Raw genomic sequence first — 27,317 nt, 5'->3', positions numbered from 1 at the left:
ACTGAGACCTCAGGGTAAGACGCTTCTTGCGAAAACTGACAGTGGCGGGAATGCATCCCCTCCTATACGATAGGTTAGCTGTTAACATTTCAAAGCAGAAGATCCCTTTCCCCATAGTCACTTTCCCATGTTCCCTAAACAGGTGCAGACATAAACCCTGGGAACCAGATTGGCTCCCTTGGCTCCCTCCGAGACTAGGCAGAACGATACTTGTGCTTGGTGCCGAAAGAGATAGTGATAGCAAGCAGGAGCAAAGCGAGTGAAAGCAAGGCCCAAGGTTACTATAGAAGAAGAAGAAGAAGATTGCAGATTTATACCCCGCCCTTCTCTCTGAATCAGAGACCCAGAGTGGCTTGCAATCTCCTTTATCTTTAGGAGAGCCAGTTTATCTTATCCTTTAGGACAGCCAGTTTGGTGTAGTGGTTAAGTGTCTGGACTCTTATCTGGGAGAACCGGGTTTGATTCCCCACTCCTCCACTTGCACCTGCTGGCATGGCCTTGGGTCAGCCATAGCTCTGGCAGAGGTTGTCCTTGAAAGGGCAGCTGCTGGGAGAGCCCTCTCCAGCCCCACCCACCTCACAGGGTGTCTGTTGTGGGGGAGGAAGGTAAAGGAGATTGTGAGCCGCTCTGAGACTCTTCAGAGTGGAGGGCGGGATATAAATCCAATATCATCTTCTTCTCCCTCCACAACAGACACCCTGTGAGGTGGCTGGGGCTGAGAGGGCTCTCACAGCAGCTGCCCTTTCAAGGACAGCTCCTGCAAAAGTTATGGCTGACCCAAGGCCATTCCAGCAGCTGCAAGTGGAGGAGGAGAAGAAGAAGACTGCAGATTTATACCCCGCCCTTCTCTCTGAATGAGAGACTCAGAGCAGCTTGCAATCTCCTATATCTTCTTCCCCACAATAGACACCCTGTGTGAGGCGGGTTGGGGCTGAGGGCTCTAACAGCAGCTGCCCTTTCAAGGACAACTCCTAGGAGAGCTATGGCTGACCCAAGGCCATGTCATCAGGTGAAACGGAGGAGCGGGGAATCAAACCCGGTTCTCCCAGATAAGAGTCCGCACACTTAACCACCACACCAAACTGGGCATTACTGCTGTACAATAAAAAATGGCAAGAGACCCTCTTGACATAGTCATTTAAAAATGCCCCGAATGACTCTGGACAAAACTAGCATAATTGTCCGTCTGGTCCATTTTTTTTCATCCTGCCCTCGATGGCCCAGGCTAGCCCAAGCCTGTCAGATCTCAGAAGCTTAAGCAGGCTTGACCTTGGTTAGTACTTGGGTGGGAGACCTCCAGAGAAGTTTAGGAGTGCTATATGAAGGCAGGCAGGGCTTTTTATTTCTTTTTTTTTGTAGCAGGAACTCCTTTGCATATTAGGCCCACACCTCTCTTATGTAGCCAATCCTCCAAGAGCTTATTGGGCTCTTAGTACAGGGCCTACTGTAAGCTCTTGGGAGGACTGGCTACATCAAGGGTGTTTGGCCTAATATGCAAAGGAGTTCCTGCTACAAAAAAAAAAAAGCCCTGGAGGCAGGTGATGACAGACCACCTCTTGCCTTGAAAACCCAGCGAGTTGGTTGTAAGTTGGCTGTGTCCTGACAGCACTTTCCACTACCACACTCTGTTCCAGTGACTGAGTCTAGGAAGGCTTTAGAAGACAGCTTGCTCACTCACGACAATCGTTTTCTCCTGGCTCTTGACAATTACTTCTTAAAAGAACACATCTCTTCTCCTTTTCCTTGTCACTTGTACAGAATGGCCTTCCATCTCCGGCGAAGAGATATGTGTTCAACGGTGACTTCGTGGACCGGGGCAAAAAGTCCATTGAGATCTTGATCATTCTTTTTGCCTTCCTCTTGATTTACCCAAAGGAGGTCCACCTGAACCGAGGAAACCACGAGGACTACATGATCAACTTACGGTATGGCATCCCACATCTGTTGAAGGGAATCGGGCGCTTGCGGGGGGGATCTTTTAGTTTGTTTGTTTGTTTGCCGAGCGTTACTTACAGCCATATCATGTCCTTTCCCTTTTAGCTATGGGTTCACCAAGGAGGTAATGCGCAAATACAAGGTAAGCTAATTTGGAAAACTTTTTATTGTGCATGTTAAGAACGTAAGAGAAGCCATGTTGGATCAGGCCAATGGTCCGTTCAGTCCAACACTGTGCCACACAGTGACCAAAACCCGGGGGCCATCAGGAGGTCCATGAGCAGGACCAGAACTCCAGAAGCCCTCCCACTGTTGCCCCCCGCAAATACCAAGAAGACAGAGCATCACTGCCCCAGACATATTAACATAAAAGAAGCCCTGTTGGATCAGGCCAATGGCCCATCCAGTCCAACACTCTGTGTCACAGAAGAACATAAGAGAAGCCCTGTTGGATCAGGCCAATGGCCCATCCAGTCCAACACTCCGTGTCACATAAGAACATAAGAGAAGCCATGTTGGATCAGGCCAATGGGCCATCCAGTCCAACACTCCGTGTCACATAAGAACATAAGAGAAGCCATGTTGGATCAGGCCAATGGGCCATCCAGTCCAACACTCTGATTCACATAAGAACGTAAGAGAAGCCATGTTGGATCAGGCCAATGGTCCGTTCAGTCCAACACTGTGTCACACAGTGACCAAAACCCGGGGGCCATCAGGAGGTCCACGAGCAGGACCAGAACTCCAGAAGCCCTCCCACTCTTGCCCTCCCCCAAGCACCAAGAACACAAAGCACCACTGCCCAGACAGAATGTTCCATCTATACCTTGTGGCTAATAGCTACTCATGAACCTCTGCTCTTAAGAACCTAAGAGAAGCCACATTGGATCAGGCCAATGGACAATCCTATCCAACACTCCTTGGCTCAGTCCCAGGGGCCATCAGGAGGTCCACAAGTAGAACCAGAGCTCCAGAAGCTCTCCCACTGTGGCCCACCAAGCACCAAGAACACAGAGCATCACTGCCCCAGACAGAGTGTTCCATCTATTTCCCCGGGCTAATAGCCACTCATGGACCTCTACTCCATATATTTATCCGCTCCCCCCTTGAAGTTGTCTATGCTTGTCACCACCAGCGCTTTGTGCGACATTGAATCCCACATGTTAATCACTCCTTTGGCTGAAGAAGCACTCCCTTTAATCTCGTCTAAGCTTACTGCTCATTAATTCCATTGACTCTCCATGAGTTCTTGTATTGTTGAGAGAGGGAGGAAAGTACTTCTTTCTCTGCCTTCTCTATCCTATGCGTAGTTTAGCAAACCTCCCCCATGTCAGTTCTAGCAGGGGAGTTTCTTCCCCCACCCTCAACTGCATTTCTTTCTTGTGTGTGTGTGTGCTTTATAATTTTATTTACAAAATTAATCCATTACAAATAGCTAAAACCAAAATAAACCTATCCATTAATCTTCTCAATATAACAGTAACCTTAACACGGTCCAGAAAAAGCTCAAAAAAGGTGTCGGTTTACACATCCATATTAAACTGTCCTATAATCAACAAAAAGTGGAGGCGTGGGGAATCAAACTCAGTTCTCCCAGATAAGAGAGCTCTGGGTGACCCAAGACCATTCCAGCAGGTGCAAGTGGAGGAGTGGGGAATCAAACCCGGTTCTCCCAGATAAGAGAACTATGGCTGACCCAAGGCCATTCCAGCAGGTGCAAGTGGAGGAGTGGGGAATCAAACCCGGTTCTCCCAGATAAGAGAGCACTGGCTGACCCAAGGCCATTCCAGCAGGTGCAAGTGGAGGAATGGGGAATCAAACCCGGTTCTCCCAGATAAGAGAACTATGGTTGACCCAAAGCCATTCCAGCAGGTGTAAGTGGAGGAGTGGGGAATCAAACCCAGTTCTCCCAGATAAGAGAGCGATGGCCGGCCCAAGGCCATTCCAGCAGGTGCAAGTGGAGGAGTGGGGAATCAAACCCAGTTCTCCCAGATCAGAGTCCGTGCACTTAACCACCACACCGAACTGGCTCTCCAGTTTGAGGACGATGTAACCAAATTAAATAAAATTTTATACAGGATAAAACCTTCCCAAAGTTGATTTTGCCAAGCTGGTATAGAAGGTGTAGCTTTATCTGTCCATTTAATAGCGACAGTAGTATGCGCTGTTGATAAGAGTATATGTATTGTTTCAGTTTCCTGATTATTACCATGAGGGTCTCTCATTCTTCAGCCGTTCCCCTTCCCCTCTTCCATCTAGGAACATGGGAATAAAATACTGAAACTGCTCCGGCATGTCTTCAGCAGCTTGCCGCTGGCCACCCTGATCGACCAGAAGGTTTTAGTGGTACACGGAGGGATATCAGACACCACTGACTTGGAGCAGCTGGCCAGGATCGACAGGCGTAAGGTACGGGGGGCTTGGAGGCCCTTTCACAGGTAACCTCAAGGATAGGGTTGGCCATCCCGAGGTGGGGGCAGGGGATCCCCCGGTTTGGAGGCCCTCCTCCACTCCAGGGTCATCAGAAAGCGATTGGGGGCGGGGGAGGGAAATGTCTGCTGAGCACTCCATTATTCCCCATGGATACCGATTCCCATAGGGTATAATAGAGAATTGATCTGTGGATATATGGAGCTCTGGGAGAGCTGTTTTTTGAGGTAGAGGCGCCACATTTGCAGCATAGCATCCAGTGCCTCTCCCCAGAATACCCTCCAAGTTTCAAAAGGATTGGACCAGGGGGTCCGATTCTATGAGTCCCCAAAGAAGGTGCCCCTATCCTTCATTATTTTCAACGGAGGGAAGGCCTTTAAAAGGTGTGCATTCCCTTTAAATGTGATGGCCAGAACGTCCTTTGGAGTTCAGTTATGCTTGTCACAACCTTGCTCTTGGCTCCACCCCAATGTATCCTGGCTCCGCCCCCCAAATCCCCAGATATTTCTTGAATTGGACCTGGCAACCCTACTCAAGAACCATGTTCCCGTATCATCATTGCACGCTTTTCGTTTCTTTTTCTTTTTCTTTTCTTTTTTTTTTCTTTTTTACAGTTTACAGTTTTATTTCAGAAATCAGTTACAAAATTACAAATCAACCAAAGTGAATCCTGGGAAACAAAAAAAAATCTAAAACCAGCATTAAAATCCCAATAATACAAATTAGTGCCAAACCAGTAGTCTATGTACACCCGTTCCCCCACGGGCCAACTAGTGGGGGATCCCCCACTCCCTCCTGGGGGCTAGCAACCCTATTCCACATCCTCACCTGTATTCCCCATGCAAGCCCTGAACTGAACTGACCAATGAGAAGAGAAGCAAGCAGGCATTCCTCTGGGACACAAGGCGGTAGTGGTGGGCAGGGCCGGCTCGCCCAATAGGCAAACTAGGCATTTGCCTGGGGCGCTGACAGGGTGGGGGCACCGAATTTGGCCTTCGCCGCGCCCCCTAGGTAAATCCCTATTTGCCTCCCCCTCCCTCCCAATTTTAATGCCCGGGAACAGGCAGTGAAGGGCTGCACTCCCAGGGCTCTTTAAAGGCGTCAATTAGCTGATTGGTGGGTACAGCGTCAATTAGCTGATTGGTGGGTACAGCGGCACGGAGGTCGGCAGCTCCTATGCTGGCTTTCCGGCACGCTCAGGATGATCAGCACTGCGGCAGCAGTGGCAGAAAGGACGAGCGAGCTGCTGAAAAAGCAGCAGCGCCGCTGCCTCCTCCCCACTTCCTTCCAAGGGGAGGAGTCAGCAGCATGGCTGCTCTTTTAGCAGCTCGTTCATCCTTCCCACCATGGAGGGGGGCGGGGGGAGTGGCACGGCTCAGGGAGGCGGCAGGCAGTGAGGCTGCCTGGGGCGCCATGCGTCCTAGGGCCGGCCCTGGTGGTGGGGGGACTGGCCCCAGACGTGCCTCCTCCAAGCCCAAGGTTACCAGGTCTGGCCTGGGAACCAAAAGTAGTTTGGGGCACCCAAAACTCCATGGTTTTATGGCAGAGCTTCCAGTGATTTCTAGTGAGGTATGACATCACTTCTGCCGCCACTGCTGTCATTTTGTATATCTCTTCTCCACCCCCACCCCCTTCGAATTCCTTTCAGGCCCAGAAAATTCATGATTCATGACCAGTGTTCCCTCTAAGCCAGTTTGGTGTCGTGGTTAAGTGTGCGGACTCTTATTTGGGAGAACCGGGTTTGATTCCCCACTCCTCCACTTGCACCTGCTGGAATGGCCTTGGGTCAGCCATAGCTCTGGCAGGAGTTGTCCTTGAAAGGGCAGCTTCTAGGAGAGCTCTCTGAGCCCCATCTACCTCACAGGGTGTCTGTTGTGGGGGGCGGGGAGGTAAAGGAGATTGTGACTGCTCTGAGATTCAGAGTATAGGGCGGGATTTAAATTCAATACCATCATCCTCTTCTTCTTCTTCTTCTTCTTCTTCACTGAGTTAGTGTGAGCTAGCTCACAGTTTTTTAGCCTCCGGCTCACAGATTTTCGTCTTAGCTCAGGAAAAAGGGCCCCAGGGCGAGCTAATTTATTCACTTGCTCACTACTTTAAAGCTAGTAGCTCATGAAGTAAAAAATTTTTCTCACAAGACACGGCTGCTTAGAGGGAGTATTGTTTATGACCCTGCATTCAGAATCAATCTCTCTCTCTGTGTCTCTCTTCCCGTTTTAGATCTTCTCTTTGTTAACCCAGAAGAGGAAAAGCGAGAAAATCCTACGCCTCAGTGGAGCTACCTCAGCCAGTGTCTCTGAAGTTTCACAGCAGTCCAATATTTCCAAGCGAGTGCAGCAGACAGTGCACGAAGAACTGCAGTCGTGCCGAAGGCTGGCAGGCCTGGCGGAGCCCAGAGGGTTGGACGCTTCTGCCGGCACCCCCTTGGCCTCCATGTCGGAGCTGGATGTGAAATCCTTTGAGTCTGTTGAAATGGAAGAAAGTGAGGTCAAGCAGGTGGGGGAAGGGGATCCCCCGGTTTGGAGGCCCTCCCCCCCTTCAGGGTCATCAGAAAGGGGGGGAGGGGAATGTCTGCTGGGCACTCCATTATTCCCTATGGAGACCGATTCCCCTAGGGTCTAATGGAAAAGTGATCTGCTGGTGTCTGGGGCTTGGTGGTGGGGCTGATTTTTGAGGTAGAGGCACCAAACATGCAGCATAGCATATGATGACTCTTCTCAAAGCACCCTCCAAGTTTCAAAAGGATTGGACCAGGGGGTCCAATGCTATGAGCCCCAAAAGAAGGTGCCCCTATCCTTCATGATTTCCAGTGGAGGGAAGGTATTGAAAAGCTGTGTGGTCCCTTTAAATATGATGGCCAGAACTCCCTTTGGAGTTGTTACACTTGTCACAGCTTTGCTCCTGGCACCACCCCCTAAATCCCCACGTATTTCTTGAATTGGACTTGGCAACCCTAGTTGGATCCTACCCAAGCACTTCACACTTCAGGGGTCATCCTGAGGAGAGAGATCCTAGCAATCAATTTCTGAGGGGAGGGACGGTGGCTCAGTGGTAGAGCATCTGCTTGGGAAGCAGAAGGTCCCAGGTTCAATCCCTGGCATCTCCAAAAAAGGGTCCAGGCAAATAGATGTGAAAAACCTCAGCTTGAGACCCTGGAGAGCCGCTGCCAGTCTGAGAAGACAGTACTGACTTTGATGGACTGAGGGTCTGATTCAGTATAAGGCAGCTTCATATGTTCATATGAGGGGAGCCATGTCCTCTTTTTTTGTGGCCTAATGCACAAATAAGTTCCTGCCGGCTTTTTTCTACCAACCCCCTCCCCCCAGCTGGGTGTTTTAAATCATAATGTTTAATATTCGTGAATTCGTAAGCTACCGCGAGCCACGAGACGAGGCAGGATACAAGTATTTTAATGCATAAATAAATGATTATCTCTGGTTAATAATAAATCAGCTTCAGGGCATGGTTTTGCATCTCGGTAGGAAGGACCACGGCTAACCACAGAACAAAGTTTTGAGTCCAGCGGCACCTTTCAGACCAAGAAAGTTTCATTCTGGGTATAAGCTTTCTTGTGCTTGCACGCTTTGTCAGATACATGCACACGAAAGCTTATACCAGGGGTGTCGAACTCATTTGTTATGAGGGATGGATCTGACGTAAATGAAACCACGTTGGGCCGAGGCCACGTGCGTACCCATTTAAGATTAGGTAGCAGAGATATAAACTTTTTAAAGGACGCAGACAAACACAGAGATTTATTTTTACAAAAAAAACCTTAAAGCATGCTTGAAACATTAGAACTTGTTGGTCTTCAAGGTGATTTCTTTGTATTTCTCCCATGGGATCCAGGGAACTGGGCACAGTAAAATCTGGCTCTTTCCCTCCCTCCCCAGAGGACCAGGAAGTGAAGGAGCCTCAGCCAATGGAGAACATTGAGGTTTTGCTCTGTAGCTGCTGTGCGATTGAGCAAGCTAAGATGCAGAAGGAAACGAGAGAGGGAGAAGGAAGCAGACAAGAGCCAGTTGCTCAGGGGCCTGATAAGAGCCACATGTTTGACACCCCTGGCTTATACTCAGAATTAAATGTTGGTCTTAAAGATGCCGCTGGACTCTGACTTTGTTCTGCTGCACCAGACCAGCAGGGCTACCCGCCTGAAACTCACAGCTAGCCATAGTTAGTTCTCTACTACCAAATCCTTGCATGGAGATAATCATGCTAATAGTGGTTAGTTTAACGAAACCGTGGTTTCATCTGAAGTAGCCAGTTTAGTGTCGTGGTTAAGAGCGGTGGACTCTAATCTGGAGAACTGTGTTGGATTCCCTGTCCCTCCACATGAAGCCTGATGGGTGACCTTGGGCCAGTTCCAGTTCTCTCAGAGCTGTTCTCTCAGAGCTCTCTCAGCCCACCTGCCTCACAGGATGTCTGTTGTGGGGAGATGAAGGAAAATGAGATTGTAAGCTGCTCTGCAGCTTTGAGTGAAGGGCGGGGTATAAATTCTCCTCCCTCCTCCTCCTTGGATTACAACCCATCTCCAGACAACAGAGATCAGTTCCTGTGGAGAAAATGGCCGCTTCAGAGGGTGGACTGTATGGCGTCACATCCCTACTGAAGGTGGTTTCTATGGTGTTATAACATGCTGAAGCCCCTCCCCTCCCCCAAACCCCTCCCCTTCCGAGGCTCCCCCCCAAAAAAATCTTCAGGTATTTCCCAATGCAGAGCAGGCAACCCTTTTCCCAACTGTACCAGGGTTAGCATTGCCTAAATGGCTGCCATAATCCGTTTGTAGAAAACCCAGTTGAAAATCAGTGCCAGGGAAGGGGGCGGAATTTTCTAGAAAACCCACCGCCAGTTGAATGCAGTGATTTCCATGGCTGCTGTTAATCTGGTCCCGAGCCAAAGCGGTATTGAACATGCCCGGTCTGTCCACCTCTTCAGGTTATCGATATCCTGTGGAGCGATCCCCACCCTCATGAGGGCTGCCAGGTGAACGAAGAGCGAGGAGGGGGCTGCTACTTTGGCCCTGATGTGACGGAGCGGGTTCTGCAGAAGCACGGCCTCCAGCTCCTCATCCGCTCTCACGAGTGTAAGCCGGAGGGTTACGAGTTCTGCCACAACCGAAAGGTAGCTCAGTCAGCAGGGAAAAGTGGGACCAGGGGAGGGGAGAAGTGCAAACATGACCTGTTTGTGATAGGCTATCTGGGGGAAATAGCACTCATTTGGAGCAGGCCCAGTTCTGAGTTTTTTGAGGTCTCGGTCAAGTAGGGTTGCCAGATGAGGGATGGAGCAGCACATTTACCGGGAGCAGGGTTGCCAAGTCTCCCATGGCCTCCGGCAGGGGACTGTTTCCACAAGTGATGTCATTTTGGTGGTGACGTCAGCCACTCTGGGAGCTTCCAGGGAAACTCTATGGTTTCCCTGGATGCTCTAGCAATTTGGGAGGGAACCTCTATGGCTTGGGGAGGTTGTTGATATCCTAGTGGCCAGTCCCGTAGTCCCGGGGACGGTGCCTGTGGGGCACTGCCCCCTAACTTCCAGGCAGGGCCCCCCAACTCCCAGGGTCCCCTCTGGGGCGCAGTCCACTTCCCTCCCTTTTCTTTTTGCCATGGCTGAGCATCATCAGTAGCAGCCAGAGCTGGGAGAGCTGAGCAGGGCACAGTGCGCTGCAGAAGCAGGCGGAGAAGAGGGAGGTGGAGAAGCAGGAGTTGGAGGAAGCCGCGTGGAATGGACCAGGGAGGGGGGGGGGGGGACAGATGGAGCTGCTGGCTGCAAAGTGCCGGGGTTGGGGAGATGGAGGTGGAAGGAAACCCCCCCCTGCTTGCACACAAAGTGCAGTCCCTTCTCGACTCCAAAGTTTTAGGGTCGGCTGCCTCGACTTGGCCGCTTTCAGAGCCTCCAGCTTTTCCCCCTACCCCAGAAAGCTTCTGAGAAGCGGCAAGCCCTGCACGGAATTGGAAAGGGCGCCCCTGGACTTTTTAAAAAGCCCTCCCAACTTTTAAAATCCTGCCTACGGTCCCCGGTAGTAGCTGTCCCTGCTACGCTGATGAAAACCCACGCCTGACATTAACCCTTTCCTCACACCAGACCAGAAGACGCCCTGCTTATTTTGAGCCATACACCCACACAGGTGTGCGCGCACACAGGCACGCCTTCCAAGGGTCGAACCCGCTGGCACGTATCCCAAGGTTTCTCCCTGCTAAAATTGGCAACCTTATTCTACTGCTGCAGCATCATTATGTCTGAACCAGGTGATCCATCCAAATCCTGCCTTGGCCCTGTCAGGTGCCCTCTCACCGCAGGCTGGGCGGGCGCGGCTGGGGACCAAGCCGGGTTTAAATCGGAGGTAAGCCAGGATTGTTGGCGTTCACGCAGTACCATAGCGACAGCCTAAGAAGTGCCCAAAGAAGCCAGGTGCCATCAGGAGGCCCACTAGTGGGACCAGGATGCTAGAAGCCCTCCTACTGTTGTCCTCCCCCACCACCGAAGCAGCAAGAATACAGAGCATCATTACGCCAGACAGAGAGTTCCAACAATACGCTGTGGCTAACAGCCACTGATGGACTTCTGCTCCGTACGCTTATCCAATCCCCTCTTGAAGCTGGCTATGCTTGTAGCCGCCACCACCTCCTGCGGCAGTGAATTCCACATCTTAATCACGCTTTGGGTGAAGAAGGACTTCCTTTTATCCAGTCTAACCTGACCGCTCAGCGATTTAATTGTGTGCGCACAAGTTCTTGTATTGCGAAAAAAGAGCAAAAGTACTTCTCTCTCTACCTTCTCTGTTCCATGCATAATCGTGTAAACCTCTATCACGTCACCCCTCAGTAGCCGTTTCTCCAAGCTAAAGAGCCTCAAAACTCCGTAAGAGAAGTTGTATGTTGTGAAAGTAAATATTTTCTTAGAACGCCTCTTGACTTGAGTGAAGATGTTGTGCCAGAACACGGAGAGAGGGGGGCAGTCCCACAAAAAAAGAAAATATTTATTTTCACAGCATATAACTTCCCTTACGTAGTTTGCTACCACGGATTCAGCAGAAGCCATCGATTGAGATGACTTTTTAAAAAGGTTACGGATCAGTCTGTCAGTGGTTGTGACAAATACGTGGAACTTCCGCGTTCAGAAGCAGCATACCTCTGAGTTACCTCTTTAAAACAATTGCGGGGAGGCGATGTTGACTTTATGCCTGGTTTATGGATTTCCTGGCTATATCTGGCAGAACATGGAGAGAAACAGGATGCGCCGCTAGGTGGACCCTTGCCCTGCCCTTCACAGGCTTCTGTTCTTTTTGAAAAGCAAATGACATTTTGAGTGTCAGGAAGTATATAATGAATATTTAGTGTATTTATGTCTATTTAGTTCTGGTCTGGTGTGAGAATATTTAGCTCTCCTTCCTTGGAGGTTTTTCAACAGAGGCTGGATGGCCATCTGATAGCAATGAGGATCCTGTGAATTTTAGGGGGAGGTATTTGTGAGTTTCCTGCATTGTGCAGGGGGTTGGACTAGATGACCCTGGAGGTCCCTTCCAACTCTATGATTCTGTGACCTTCCTGACAGAGTGGCTCCTCAGTGGAACAGGCTTCCTGGGGAGGTGGTGGGCTCTCCTTCCTTGGAGGTTTTTCAACAGAGGCTAGATGGCCATCTGACAGCAATGAGGATCCTGTGAATTTTAGGGGGAGGTGTTTGTGAGTTTCCTGCATTGTGCAGGGGGTTGGACTAGATGACCCTGGAGGTCCCTTCCAACTCTATGATTCTGTGACCTTCCTGACAGAGTGGCTCCTCAGTGGAACAGGCTTCCTGGGGAGGTGGTGGGCTCTCCTTCCTTGGAGGTTTTTCAACAGAGGCTAGACGGCCATCTGACAGCAATGAGGATCCTGTGAATTTTAGGGGGAGGTGTTTGTGAGTTTCCTGCATTGTGCAGGGGGTTGGACTAGATGACCCTGGAGGTCCCTTCCAACTCTATGATTCTGTGACCTTCCTGACAGAGTGGCTCCTCAGTGGAACAGGCTTCCTGGGGAGGTGGTGGGCTCTCCTTCCTTGGAGGTTTTTAAACAAAGGCTAGATGGCCATCTGACAGCAAAGAAGATCCTGTGAATTTTAGGGGCAGGTATTTATGAGTTTTGTGCATTGTGCAGGGGGTTGGGCTAGATGACCTTGGAGGTCCCTTCCAACTCTATGATTCTGTGATTCTATGACAATGAATCAAAGAATCATAAGAGTTGGAAGGGACCTCCAGGGTCACCTAGTCCATCCCCCTGCGCAATGCAGGACATTCACAAATACCTCTCCCCTACAAATACATCCCCGGTGTCCCCTGCTCCATGTGTAAAAGATGGCAAAAACCTCCAGGATCCCTGGCCAAACTAGCTGACCTCCAAAGTGGCAATCAGGATTTCCCTGGGCATATAATCATGGTACACACCATGTCTTGTGAGCCGCCCTGAGCCTGCCTCGGCGGGGAGGGCGGGATATGAATAAAAGTTTGTTGTTGTTATTATTCTATAAGAAAGGGCCACGAGAACTAAGCTCTGATGCTGCCTTCCTTCCCACGATCTGCCTAAGTTCCCAGAATCAGCATTGCAATGTCAAATGGCCACCTCGCCTCTGTTTAAAAACCTCCAAGGAAGGAGAGCCCACCACCTCCCGAGGGAGCCTGTTCCACTGAGGAACCGCTCTTTCAGGAAGGTGGCAACATTCATCTTAATGGAAAATATTGCCAACTGGGAGGGGGGGAGGGAGGGAGAGTGCAACAGGTCATTGTTGGAAATGACAAATTTCTGGAGTGTTAGCAACAAATCCCAGAATATCCCTTTCGGGCTTTTGTTTAAAACACGGGCGGCCAACGGTAGCTCTCCAGATGTTTTTTTTGCCTACAACTCCCATCAGCCCCAGCCAGCATGGCCAAAGGCTGGGGCTGATGGGAGTTGTAGGCAAAAAACATCTGGAGAGCTACCGTTGGCCACCCCTGGTTTAAAAGACAGAAGCTAATGTGTAGTGAAAATGTTATATATACCGTATTTTTCTGTCCATAAGACGCTCCGGACCATAGGACGCACCTTCCTCCTGGGGGGCGATCCGCTGCCTCCGCCTCCGATCCCGGCGCTTCCCCCGCGCCTGCCTGCCTGGCTCCAGCTCTGCTTCCAGCAAGCGCTGGGATCACTCCACGCTGTCCCCACCTCACACCCAGCGCTTCGCGAGCGCCGGCTGCGGAGGGGGCAGTGTGCTTCCTCCGTGCCTGTCTGCCTGGCTCCAGCTCTGACGCTTACAGCAAGCGCCGGGATCGCTCCCTCCGCCCTCCGATCCCGGCGCTTGCTTTAAGCATCAGAGCTGGAGCCAGGCAGACAGGCACGGAGAAAGCACGCCGCCCCCTCCGCAGCCGGAGGAAGGTACGTCCTATCGTCCCTTCGCTCCATTAGACGCACACACTTTCCCCTCCACACTTTTTTTGGGCAGAAAGTGCGTCTTATGGTCCGAAAAATACGGTATAAGAGTGTGTGTGTGTGTGTGTGTGTATAAGGAGTAGGAAAACATTTTGGCTGGTGCATAGGGCTTTTAAAGAGCAGGAACGCAGTTCCAGCTGGCTTGGCCTAATATGCAAATGAGTCCCTGCTGGGTTTTTTTTCCTATAGAAAAGCTCTGTGTGGAGCAATGGTGACATCAGAGTGTGTGGCCTAATATGCAAATTAGTTCCTGCTGGGCCTTTTCTGCCAAAAAAAAAGCCTTCCTGATGCGAATTTATGATATTCTTGGGTGGTGGAAAGTGCCGTCGAGCCGCAGCTGACTTATGGCCTCCCTGTTATGATTTCTGGAGAACGAGATGTTCCGTGGTGGTTTGCCATTGCCTGCCTCTGCGTAGCAACCCTGGACTTCCTTGGTGGTCTCTCATCTGACCAAGGCCAACCCTGCTTAGCTTCCAAGATCAGGTTAGCCTGGGCCATCCAGGTGAGGGAAGGATAGACTTAGTGTGGGGAAAATACAGCTGTGGGGGGGAGGGAAATGAAGGATTAATAAAAGCACACGAACCGTCTTGTTCTCTCGTTCATTCTCTTTGGGGCTGGTTCTTCTTGATTGTGAACCCACCTTACCGTTTATTTCTTTTCTTTTTTTTTAGGTCATCACCATATTTTCGGCTTCCAACTACTACGCCGTTGGCAGCAACAGAGGGGCCTACCTGAAACTGGGGGCAGACCTGATCCCTCACTTTGTGCAATATCAAGGCAGCAAGCTGACGTCTCAGCTGAACATGACCCAAAGGCAAGGTTTCCTTACTTAGAGTAGAACCGCCGAGGGGATTTCATAAGAACATCAGAAGAGCCCCGCTGCATCAGAGCAGTGGTCCATCTAGCCCAGCATCCTGTCTCACACAGGGGCCAACCAGCTCCTCTGGAGGGCCAACAACAGGGCACAGAGGCCGAGGCCTTCATGAGAACATCAGAAGAGCCCTGCTGGACCAGTCTTTTAGTCTATCTAGTCCAGCATCCTGTCTCACACAGTGGCCAACCAGTTCTTCTGGAGGGCCAACAACAGGGCACAGAGGCCGAGGCCTTCATAAGAACAGCCCTGCTGGACCAGTCTTTTAGTCTATCTAGTCCAGCATCCCGTCACACACAGGGGCCAACCAGTTCCTCTGGAGGGCCAACAACAGGACACAGAGGACGAGGCCTTCATAAGAACAGAAGAGTCCTGCCAGATCAGAGCAGTGGTCCATCTAGCCCAGCATCCTGTCTCACACAGGGGCCAACCAGCTCCTCTGGAGGGCCAACAACAGGGCAGAGAGGCTGAGGCCTTCATGAGAACATAAGAAGAGCCCTGCTGGATCAGCCTTTTAGTCTATCTAGTCCAGCATCCTGTCTCACACAGTGGCCAACCAGTTCCTCTGGAGGGCCAACAACAGGGCACAGAGGCCGAGGCCTTCATAAGAACATAAGAAGAGCCCTGCTGGATCAGAGCAGTGGTCCATCTAGCCCAGCATCCTGTCTCACACAGGGGCCAACCAGCTCCTCTGGAGGGCCAACAACAGGGCACAGAGGCTGAGGCCTTCATGAGAACATAAGAAGAGCCCTGCTAGACCAGTCTTTTAGTCTATCTAGTCCAGCATCCTGTCTCACACAGTGGCCAGCCAGTTCCTCTGGAGGGCCAACAACAGGGCACAGAGGCTGAGGCCTTCATGAGAACATAAGAAGAGCCCTGCTGGACCAGTCTTTTAGTCTATCTAGTCCAGCATCCTGTCTCACACAGTGGCCAACCAGTTCTTCTGGAGGGCCAATAACAGGGCACATAGGCCGAGGCCTTCATAAGAACAACAGAAGAGCCCTGCTGGACCAAACTTTTAGTCTATCTACTCCAGCATCCTGTCTCACACAGTGGCCAACCAGTTCCTCTGGAGGGCCAACAACAGGGCACATAGGCCGAGGCCTTCAAAAGAACATAAGAAGAGCCCTGCTGGACCAGTCTTTTAGTCTATCTAGTCCAGCATCCTGTCTCACACAGTGGCCAACCAATTCCTCTGGAGGGCCAACAACAGGGCACAGAGGCTGAGACCTTCTGCGAGCCTTTTAAATGCCTTCCCTCCATTGGAAAGAACGAAGGATAGGGGCATCTGCTTTTGGGGCTCATAGACTTGGACCTCCTGGTTCAATCTTTTGGAAACTTGGAGGGCGTTTTTGAGGAGAGGCACCAGATACTATGCTGCAAATTTGGTGCCTCTACCGCAAAAAACAGCCCCACAAGCCTCAGATACCTGTGGATCAATTCTCTATTATACTTTGGGAATCGGTCTCCACAGGGAATAAAGGAGCACCCAGCAGACATTTTCCTCTCGCTTTCTGATGATCCTGAAGCAGGGGGAGGGCCTCCAAATTAGGGGACCCCCTGCCCCCACCTGGGGATTAAGCAGTCAATTGCACTGAAGCCTGAGAGCAAAGCAGCAGAGAACGGCTAAGGATTCTTTTTGAAATGAAATAAGCTTTGGCCTGGATAAAGCATGGAAGCGAAACAGGAAAATTAAATCGATTAATCCTGTCGCATGTATGGTTAACCCGCTGTACATAATGAAATGCGTACGGCTGAAGAGGAAGAATACACACACACACAAAAATTTGTCTGTGGAAAAGTTATATGTTGATTCGGTACAATCCACACTTTCCCAAAGCTTATGGCTTCCTTAAATAAATTGGAGTTTGTTTGTTGATACGGTTCAAGTGGACTTCCTCGCTCAAAGATATTTGAAGGCTGATTTATACATGGAACCTTTTGGGTTTCTTCCTTCACCCCAGCTGGGGATTGGCAACCCTGACTCTAGCTTTGCTTGGCTGCCACAGTGATGTGGGCTTCACAGGAAGCAAAAAATGTCTTGAGAGGAGCGAAGCGGATGGTAGGTCTGTGGCTCTCGACTGGTTTTGACGCAGCCAAAACGCTTCCCTGTTCCCTAGGATCAGCCGAGTGGAGGAGACGGCCTACCAAGCTCTGAGGGAGAAAATGTTCGCCCACAGGTCAGAAATCGCCAGTGCTTTCAAGCATTTGGATAAGAACAAGACAGGTGAGGCGAAGGAAGAAGAGATGCTGGGACAAGAGAAGTTGCCTGTCAGCGCTCAGCCATGAGAGCTGCCGGTTTCGGCTTGGAAGCCTGAGGGGGGGCGGGGTTTGGGGAGGGGAGGGACTTCAAGGGATGTCATGTGGGACTGCAGGTTGGGTCAGAAACCCCTCCAAACTCACAGGTCACACGTTGCAAAAGTCCCTGTGTCCACCTGGAGAGCCAGTTTGGTGTATGTGGTTAAGTGTGTGGACTCTTATCTGGGAGAATCGGGTTTGATTCCCCACTCCTCCACTTGCACCTGCTGGAATGGCCTTGGGTCAGCCATAGCTCTGGCAGGAGTTGTCCGTGAAAGGGCAGCTGCTGTAAGAGCTCTCTCTCAGCCCCACTCACCTCACAGGGTGTTTGTGGTGGCAGTGGGGGGGGGCGGTAAAGGAGATTGTGAGTCCCTCTGAGACTCCGATGCAGAATGGAGGACGGAATATAAATCCAATGTTGTCTTCTTCTTCTAGGGTCTTTTGACTAGATTTATTTAGGAGTTCTGTGCTCAGAACTTAATTTGTGCTTCAGACTGGAACTATGATATATGAGGAGAAGGGGGCTGAGCCAAGAGACTTTGGAGCAAGGTTATGACAAGCATAATTATACTCCAAAGGGAGTTCTGGCCATTACATTTGAAGAGACCACACACCTTTTAAATGCCTTCCCTCCATTGGCAATAATGAAGGATAGGGAGACCTTCTTTGGGGGCTCATAGAATTGGACCCCCTGGTCCAATCTTTTTGAAACTTGGAGGGTGTTTTGAGGAAAGGCATTGGTGCCTCTACCTCAAAAAACAGTCCCCCCTTTCATTTCCCTCCCCCCACCTTGAAGTGGGGGGAGGGCCTCCAAAATGGGGGATCCCCTGCCCCCACCTGGGGATTGGCAACCCTAAACTGATGTCCAGGCTACTGAGTTGAGATCCTCTGGATAAAATGGCAGCATTGGAGGGTGGACTCTATGACATTATATCCTCTTCTCCTCTAACCCCCCCTCCCAGGTTCTATCCCTAAATCTTCAGTTATTTCCCAATCTGGAGTTGTCAACCCTACATGGCACATCTGGGAATAAGTCCCCAATTTGAGTGTTGTGAGGTGCTCAATACACTTCTGTGACAGGGTCATCCCTGGGATTGGGGTGTGGATGCCATTTATACCTGTTTGCCGGGGATATTTTTTTGTAGCAGGAACTCCTTTGCATATTAGGCCACACACCCCTGATGTAGCCAATCCTCCAAGAGCTTACAAGGCTCTTCTTACTTAAGCTCCAGGAGGATTGGCTACATCAGGGGTGTGTGGCCTAATATGCAAAGGAGGTCCTGCTAGAATTCCTTACAGGGCTCTTCGTACAGGGCCTGCTGTAAGCTCCAGGAGGATTGGCTACATCAGGGGGTGTGGCCTAATATGCAAAGGAGGTCCTGCTAGAATTCCTTACAGGGCTCTTCGCACAGGGCCTGCTATAAGCTCCAGGAGGATTGGCTACATCAGGGGGTGTGGCCTAATAGGCAAAGGAGGTCCTGCTAGAATTCCTTACAGGGCTCTTCGTACAGGGCCTGCTGTAAGCTCCAGGAGGATTGGCTACATCAGGGGTGTGTGGCCTAATATGCAAAGGAGGTCCTGCTACAGAAAAAGCCCTGCTCCTGTTTCTTCAACATTTGCAGCCAGTGGCAGTGATGTGAGCGCACCCCGCCCCCTCTGGATTTAGGGTAAATCTGTTGTTAAGGGGAAAATATTACCAGGAGTTTCACTCTTGCCCTCTTTTTAATCTGAAAACCAGCTGTCTGGAAAAGCCACGGAAGGCCTCAAGTGCCCCAGTCTTTACTGTATTACAGATTAGCCACTGACCTAATTCCACTGGAATTACACCAGGCATTCCTTTTAAATTGAATATGAGTAGTGTTAAATAGTGGGTCCGATGCATGAGGAGACTCAGTTTCAGTTGATCACAGCTCTTTAATAGTGATTACAGCATGGCAATAGGCAGACTAAGGCTACTACACTGGACCTAATACGCAAATTGAAAGGTAGGCGGAATCCTTTGACATCTCCAAGGCCAAAGACGGGGAAATTATTACGTAATTAAAAATGCATTTAATTAAAAAGTGGAGGGCTAGAAGGAATATTGAAGCCAAGAATCTACTGCAAACCCTACGCAAACTGAGTCCAGCAAAGAGCACAATATCGCATGACCGATCGCTTTTTTTTTTGGTAACCAGTAATTTGTGTCTGTGAAATAAAAACTAAACTTTTTTAGCCCATTTTTGCCGTTTTTGAGGATTATCTATATTCCAGTGGTGCGAACAATCTAGTAGGTGTGAACAACATTCAGGAAATATATATATATATGTGTATATATATACACACACATTTAAAAATACCATCGTAGAATGGGCTTCCACGAATCTGCCCTACCTTCAGGGGAAATCCTTACATTTTTATGGGTTTATGTTATGTTTTATTTGTTTAAAATATATTTGCATCTGAAATCCATTTTAATGTTTGAAAGGTCTTAGTGTTTGCCGCTTTGAGGACCTTGGTCTAAAGTGGAAAGGCAGCATCCAAACGATTTCAATAAATAAATTGGGATAGGAGTCAAGAAAAGTGCTTGGGAAATCCCTTTTAAAAAATAAAAGAACTCTTCAATTGTCTTAGGAACAGAGTTGCTAGGTCCGTGTTGGCAAATACCAGGAGACTTTTGGGGGTAGATCTGGGAGAGAGTGTGGTTTGGGGAGGGGAGGGGCCTCAGCATGGTACAATGCCGCAGTCTGAAGCAGGGCTTTTTTTTGTAGAAAAACCCAGCAGGAACTCGTTTTCATATTAGGTCACACACCCCTGACACTAAGCCAGCCATAACTGCATTCCTGTTAAAAAAAGAAAAAGCCTCATCTGAAGCAATAGATGGGGTGGCCAACGGTAGCTCTCTGGATGTTTTTTTGCCTACATCTCCCATCAGCCCCAGCCATTGGTCATGCTGGCTTGGCCTGATGGGAGTTGTCGGCAAAAAACATCTGGAGAGCTACCGCTGGCCACCCCTGCAATAGAACGAAGTTTGAGTCCAGTGGTGCCTTTTAAGCCCAACCAAGTTTAATTCTGGGTATAAGCTTTTCCGTGCATGCACACTTTTTCCATTGTGTGTACGTGCAAAGGAAAGCTTATACCCAGAATAAAACTGTGCAGGTCTGAAAGGTGCCACTGAAACTTTCTTCTGTTTTAGGAATAACTAAACTTGCAGTTCTTTACTCTCCCCCCTAGGTGGCAGCAGACAACTCTTCCTTTGTTGAGAGGGGGTGGAAAAAAGTGTTTCCTAGGTTAACTTGCTACCTTGACCAGGCTGGGCTTTCCTCTAGGGTTGCCAGCCTCCGGGTGGGGCCTGGAGATCTCCCGCTTTTACCACTGATCTCCAGCTGGCAGAGATCAGCTCCCCTGGAGAAAGGGGCTGCTTTGAAGGGTGGGCTCTGTGAGATTGGACCATGCTGAGGCCCCTCCCCTCCCCAAACCACACTCTCTCCCAGATCTACCCCCAAGGTCTCCTGGTATTTGCCAACACAGACCTAGCAACTCTATTCCTCCCTCCCAAAATCTGGAAACTGGTAGAATCATAGAGTTGGAAGGGACCTCCAGGGAGGGACGTTGGCTCAGTGGTAGAGCATCTGCTTGGTAAGCAGAAGGTCCCAGGTTCAATCCCTGGCATCTCCAACTAAAAAGGGTCCAGGCAAATAGGCTTGAAAAACCTTCGCTGGAGACCCTGGAGAGCCGCTGCCAGTCTGAGTAGACAATACTGACGGATGGACCAAGGGTCTGATTCAGTGTAAGGCAGCTTCATATGTTTTTATGTTATCTATTCCAACCCCTTGCACAATGCAGGAGATTCACAAACACCTCCCCCTAAATTCACAGGATCCTCATCGCTGTCAGATGGCCATCTAGCCTCTGTTTCAAAACCTCCGAGGAAGCCTGTTCCACTGAGGAAGCGCTCTAACAGTCAGGAAGTTCTTCCTAATGTTGAGCCAGAAACTCTTTTAATTTCAACCCATTGATTCTGGTCCTACCTTCCGGGGCCACAGAAAACAATTCCACGCCATCCTCTAGATGACAGCCCTTCAAGTCCTTGAAGATGGTGATCCTATCACCTCTCAGCCGCCTCCTCTCCAGGCTCAACGTGCCCAGCTCCTGCAACCTTTCTTCATAGGACTTTCTTCATAGATCTCTTTTTTGCCTAACGCTGAGCTCTCAGGGGAGGGTTTCTTTTCATCGCCGTTCCTTCCACAAGCCCATCTTATGACCCTGTGTTGTTTTCCCTGTCCCAACAGGTGTGATCACGTTGAACGACTGGGCCATCGCTGTCGAGTCGGTCCTCCACTTAGGGCTGCCTTGGAGGATGTTGCGTCGACAGCTGGTGCCCCGCCTCATCGGTGGGAAGCTGGACTATAACCATTGGCTGAAACACATTGCGATGGAGCAGAAGTCCACGCACCAGGAGGTAACGAGACGCACGGTCAGAGGTCCAAATGAACACCACCGGGGGTGGAATTCTAGCAGGAGCTCCTTTGCATATTAGGCCAGGCCCCTTTGATGTAGCCAATCCTCCAAGAGCTTACAAAAAAGAGCCTTGTAAACTCTTGGAGGATTGGCTACATCAGGGGTGTGTGGCCTAATATGCAAAGGAGCTCCTGCTGGAATTCCACCCCTGAACACGACAGAAATGTCCGAGATCGTTATCCGGAGTAGCACAGGAGGATCTTCTGATTTGGTGTATCAGATAACCTTACAGAAGGAATTCGGAGGGAGCAACAGGGAAAATGCTACAGCAGGGGTGGCCAAACTGTGGCTTTTTCATATTGTGTGGCTCTCCAAGCCCCCACCACCCCGCCTGCAGGTTTGGAGAAGGCATTTTTCTCTTTAAATAACTTCTTGAAGCCAAGCCAGCTGACAGTTTGGAGAATGCATTTAAAGTTAAAGTTGCTCTCCTTCCCCCATCTATTTTCCTTCCTTCCTTCTTAATATGCAAAGGAGCTCCTGCTAGAATTCCACCCCTCCTTTTAATAGTAGCTGCCAAAGACTGAACCTGGGACCTTCTACCTGCGGTGCTGAAGCTCTACCACTGAGCCACAACCCCTCCCTGAGGCATGCAAGAGAGATTCTGATTCTCCCCAGCTAACGCCCTTCCCTCCACCCAGAGCCAAATTCCACCCCCCCTCCCCACCCCAGCTGAGTCCGGTTTCAATTGTAGAGCCTCACTGAGGGGAAATGACTTAAGATTTCGTTTAAAAGAATTCCCTCCATGTGACCGGACACGGCAAGCCAGTTACCGGTAATTATTATTTTTAAACCATAGGTGAATATTATAAACATATTATACTGTATTGTATTATTATAGACTATTATAAACCATAGATGACTATTATAAACTATCTAAAGAGCCAGTTTTGTGTAGTGGTTAAGTGCGCAGACGCTTATCTGGGAGAACCGGGTTTGATTCCCCACTCCTCCACTTGTGGCTGCCGGAATAGCCTTGGGTCAGCCATAGCTCTCGCAGAGCTGTCCTTGAAAAGGCAGTTTCCTGTCAGAACTCTCTCAGCCCCACCTACCTCACAGGGTGTCTGTTGTGGGGGAGGAAGGTAAAGGAGATTGTAAACCACTCTGAGACGCTGAGATTCAGAGTATAGAGTGGGGTATAAATCCAATATCATCATCTTCTTAATTGTGGTAGATGGGGACAATAAACCTTGCTTGCAGGCTAGTGTTGTATAAATCTGCACATCCGGATGAACGTGCAGGACTGATCAGCTTCGGCCCCGTCTCTTGCAGCGCATCCAGTCGAGTTTGCTGGAGACCATCTACCGAAACCTGCCCAACCTAGAGACTGTCTTCAACATCATAGACACGGACCATTCAGGTAAACGCATTGGTTTTCTACGGCAGGGGCCATCAGCATTTTTCGCATGGGGCCCAGTTCTAAACCAATGGCCCTTTTCCAGCACCCCCTGACAAAGTAAGCCAGTGCCATTTGTCCCTTGCTTCATATGTTCATATGTCTTTCAATTTGTTCTGCTCACTGTACATCGAGAGAAGGCCTCAGCTTCTATGCCCTGTTGTTGGGCCTTCAAAGAAACTGTTTGGCCACCGCTTGAGACAGGATGCTGGATTAGATTGACCGATACCTTTCCTGGTCTAAAAGTGCTTTCAGAAAGCGGGCATGGCTGGTGGGGCTTTGGGGAAGTGGTGTCAGAATTCCAAGTCACCTGCAAACTCAGGAAGGCTTTTTGCACCAGGCCGTAACTCCCGCTTCTCGCTCGGCAGGATTGATCTCTTTCGAAGAGTTCCGCCAGATCTGGAAGCTTTTCAGCGCCCACATGCAAATCGAGATCTCGGAGAGCGGCATCTGCGACTTGGCCCGCAGCATCGACTTCAACAAAGACGGGAACATCGACTTCAACGAGTTCCTCGAAGCCTTCCGCATCTCCACGCACACTCAGAATGCCGACTAAGGCCGTGGCGGCGAGGCCAACCGGCTCAAAAGAAGTCACCTCCAGGACGTCTTCTTCACCAGACTAATCTTTTTTTTTTTTTTTAAACCCAAGTATGTGCCTCTGACCTGGATGAAAAGACCAAGCTGGTCGCTGCGAAACACAAGGCAATGGGTGGCCGACCGCTGGCAATACTATCCCGACCTGGTCTCTTGGCACCTATTTTTCCGACTGTCAGCTCTCAAGGCAAGGAAGTTAGCATCGCTTCTTTGTAAACCTAATCCAAGGGCTTGGGCGTTGGGGGCTGCGTTCCCTTTTAACGGCTCCTTCAGTTTTCAAAAGTGTTGAAGAATAAATCCAGATTTATGAAATGCTTCTCTTGCCGGGAGGTCTTTTGTTTTAATTCCAAGATGACAATTTAACAGGGATTGCCTCTTTTTTAAAACTGGCAGTGCCAGAAAGAAGAAAATTGCAGATTTATACCCCGCCCTTCTGAATCAGACTCAGAGCAGCTTAAGATCTCCTTTATCTTTTCCCCCCACAACAGACACTCTGTGAGGTGGGTGGGGCTGAGAGGGCTCTCACAGCAGCTGCCCTTTCAAGGACAACCTCTGCCAGAGCTATGGCTGACCTAAGGTCATGCTAGCAGGTGCAAGTGGAGGAGTGGGGAATCAAACTCAGTTCTCCCAGATAAGGGTCCGCACACTTAACCACTACACCAAACTGGCTCTCTAGCTGTGAATATTCCCATAGCCAGAGAAATGCAGCTGTGGCAAGGAACGCATGAAGATGCTTTATAGCAGCAGTCCCCAACTTTTTTGGAACCAGGGACCGTTTTCTGGAAAACAATTTCTGCACGGACCTGTGGGGGTGGGGAGGTGGGATGGTTTCAGGATGATACAATTGTGCAATTTATTTCTATTAGTTTGGTGAGGTGGTGAAGTGCGCGGACTGTTATCTGGGAGAACCGGGTTTGATTCCCCACTCCTCCACTTGCAGCTGCTGGAATGGCCTTGGGTCAGCCATAGCTATCACAGGAGTTGTCCTTGAAAGGGCAGCTTCTGAGACAGCTCTTTCAGCCCCACCCACCTCACAGGGTGTCTGTTGTGGGGGAGGAAGATAAAGGAGATTGTAGACCACTCTGAGACTCCAAGATTCGGAATGGAGGGTGGGATATAAATCCAATGTTGTCATCGTATTATTACTACATTGTCATATATAATGAAATAATTATACAGCTCATGGCCCAGTTGCTAACAGGCCACGGACCGGTACTGGTCCGCGGCTCGAAGGTTGGGGACCCCTGCTTTATAGTGAATCGAACCATTGGTCCATCAATGCCAGTATTGTCTACTCATACTGGCAGCGGCTCTCCAGGGTCTCAGGCAGAGGTCTTTCAGAGCCCCTACTACCTGATCCTTAACTAGAGATGCCGGGAATAGAACCTGGGACCTTCTGCATGCCAGGCAGATGCTGTATTGCTTTAGCCACAGCCTCCTCCCTCCCTGGTTCGTAAGTTGTGACCACACTCTCCTGCGTGTACAGAGCAGGCAGAAACAGCTCCGTTCCAACAGTGTATGAATCCATGTTTTAGATCGGGGGTGGCCAAACTGTGGCTCGGGAGCCACATGTGGCTCTTTCACACATATTTGGTGGCTCTCGAAGCCCCCACCACCCCATTGGCTGGCACGGAGAACGCATTTGTCTCTTTAAAAGCATTCACCAAGCCAAGCCAGCCAGCAGCTTGGAGAATGCATTTAAAGTTGCTTTCTTACCACCTCTCTCCCCCATCTATTTTCCTTCCTTCTTTGTGCACAAAATGGCAGAGTGCTGGACAGAGTGGCTGCTGCAGCTTACCTTCGGTCACTGAAGAGCTTCGTGCTGCGACGGCAGCTGCTGCCCAAGCAATGCCTTTAAAGATCTGCACATCTCCAAGGGCCAATCGGAAACCCTGCTGGGCAAAAGCCCCACAAGGCCACACCCACTTTCTAAAAAATGCTCAGTGGGTGCCAGGAAAGTTATGGGCCATTGGCCTGATCCAACATGGCTTCTTATGTTCTTTTGGAGATAGGGCTTCTAGTGTCCTGGCCCCACTGATGGACCTCCTGATGGAACCTGGGTTTTTTGGCCACTGTGTGACACAGAGTGTTGGCCTGATCTAACATGGCTTCTCTTATGTTCTTATGTGACACAGAGTGTTGGACTGGATGGGCCATTGGCCTGATCCAACATGGCTTCTCTTATGTTCTTCTGTGACACAGAGTGTTGGACTGGATGGGCCATTGGCCTGATCCAACATGGCTTCTCTTATATTCTTATGTGACACAGAGTGTTGGACTGGATGGGCCATTGCCCTGATCCAACATGGTTTCTCTTATGTTCTTAAGTGAAGAGGTCCATCAGTGGCTATTAGTCACAAGGTATAGATGGAACTTTCTATCTGAAGACGACATTGGATTTATATTCTGCCCTCCACCCTGAATCTCAGAGTGGCTCACAATCTCCTTTATCTTCCTCCCCCACAACAGACACCCTGTGAGGTGGGTGGGGCTGAGAGGACTCTCCCAGAAGCTGTCCTTTCCAGGACAGCTCTACCAGAGCTATGGCTAACCCAAGGCCATTCCAGCAGGTGCAAGTGGAGGAGTGGGGAATCTCATACACAACCACTACACCAAACTGGCTCTCTGGGACAAGTGATGCTCTGTATTCTAGGTGCTTGGGGGAAGGCAACAGTGGGAGGGCTTCTAGTGTCCTGGCCCCACTGGTGGGCCTCCTGATGGTGCCTGGTTTTTTTGGCCACTGTGTGACACAGAGTGTTGGACTGGATGGGCCATTGGTCTGATTCGACATGGCTTCTCTTATGTTCTTATGTGACACAAAGTGTTGGACTGGATGGGCCATTGGCCTGATCCAACATGGCTTCTCTTATGTTCTTCCGTGACACAAGAGTGTTGGACTGGATGGGCCACTGGTCTGATTCGACATGGCTTCTCTTATGTTCTTATGTGACACAAAGTGTTGAACTGGATGGGCCATTGGCCTGATCCAACATGGCTTCTCTTATGTTCTTATGTGATACAGTGTTGGACTGGATGGGCCACTGGTCTGATTCGACATGGCTTCTCTTATGTTCTTATGTAAGACAAAAACAATTGAAATCAATTAACAGAACATTTCAACCATCAGATGGCAAATAATAAACAATCCCTTCTGTGAGGCCAATGGTGGCTGCTTCTGGTGCAGGAGAAACACACCCTCTGGCCTGATTGCCGCAGGAGGAGGAAGAGAGGCAGCTACTGAAATCCTGCTTTGGAGTCAATCAGGGAGTGCTTCTTCACCCAAAGAGTAACCGACAGATGGAATTCACCGCAGCGACTGCTACAAGCATAGACAGCTCCAAGAGGGGATTAGAGAAACATCTGGAGCAGAGGTCCATGAGTGGCTATTAGCCACAAGGCATAGATGAGGCACTCTGTGTGAAGCAGTGATGCTCTGTATCCTTGGGGCTTGGGAGGCAACAGTGGGAGGGCTTCTGGAGTTCTAGCCTCACTGGTGGACCTCCTGGTGGCCCCGGGTTTCGGCCACTGCATGACACAGAGTGCTGGACTGGATGGGCCACTGGCCTGACCCAACACGGCTTCTCCTACGTTCTAGAACCAGTGTTCCCTGTAAGCTGAGTTAGTGTGAGCTAGCTCACAACCTTTTAGCCCCCCCAGCTCACACATTTTTGTCGCAGCTCAGGAAAAACGGCCCGCGAGCAAACTTCATCGATGCAGTCGCTCACAACATTAGCTCACCGAGTAGCATTTTTGCTCGCGAGACTTCGCAGCTCGGAGGGGACATTGTCCGGAACCCAGGCCGAGGTCACCGAAAGGTATTTCCAGAACCAAGCGACCCGCTGAAGGCAGCACGTGAGACTGA

At 50.1% G+C, this 27,317-nt stretch overlaps 1 protein-coding gene across 1 annotated transcript in view; it reads left to right on the top strand.

Moving 5' to 3' along the window:
• The window catches only part of PPEF2 (protein phosphatase with EF-hand domain 2), a 59,547-nt gene extending 35,780 nt beyond the window's left edge, over positions 1 to 23,767 (top strand). Inside the window, exons 8-17 of the mRNA XM_060247409.1 lie at positions 1,759 to 1,925; positions 2,041 to 2,077; positions 4,195 to 4,344; positions 6,586 to 6,861; positions 9,301 to 9,486; positions 14,471 to 14,613; positions 16,791 to 16,897; positions 21,240 to 21,409; positions 22,738 to 22,825; positions 23,230 to 23,767. Coding sequence (XP_060103392.1) covers positions 1,759 to 1,925; positions 2,041 to 2,077; positions 4,195 to 4,344; positions 6,586 to 6,861; positions 9,301 to 9,486; positions 14,471 to 14,613; positions 16,791 to 16,897; positions 21,240 to 21,409; positions 22,738 to 22,825; positions 23,230 to 23,417 — 1,512 coding nt within the window. The 3' untranslated portion in view covers positions 23,418 to 23,767. The remainder of the gene's footprint in view (positions 1 to 1,758; positions 1,926 to 2,040; positions 2,078 to 4,194; positions 4,345 to 6,585; positions 6,862 to 9,300; positions 9,487 to 14,470; positions 14,614 to 16,790; positions 16,898 to 21,239; positions 21,410 to 22,737; positions 22,826 to 23,229) is intronic.
• Positions 23,768 to 27,317: the final 3,550 nt, after the last annotated feature.

Source organism: Heteronotia binoei, chromosome 9, assembly GCF_032191835.1.
Source record: "Heteronotia binoei isolate CCM8104 ecotype False Entrance Well chromosome 9, APGP_CSIRO_Hbin_v1, whole genome shotgun sequence".
Taxonomy (NCBI): Eukaryota; Metazoa; Chordata; class Lepidosauria; order Squamata; family Gekkonidae; genus Heteronotia; species Heteronotia binoei.
Note: the sequence above shows the minus strand (reverse complement) of the source record. Positions and strands in the feature narration are given on the sequence as shown.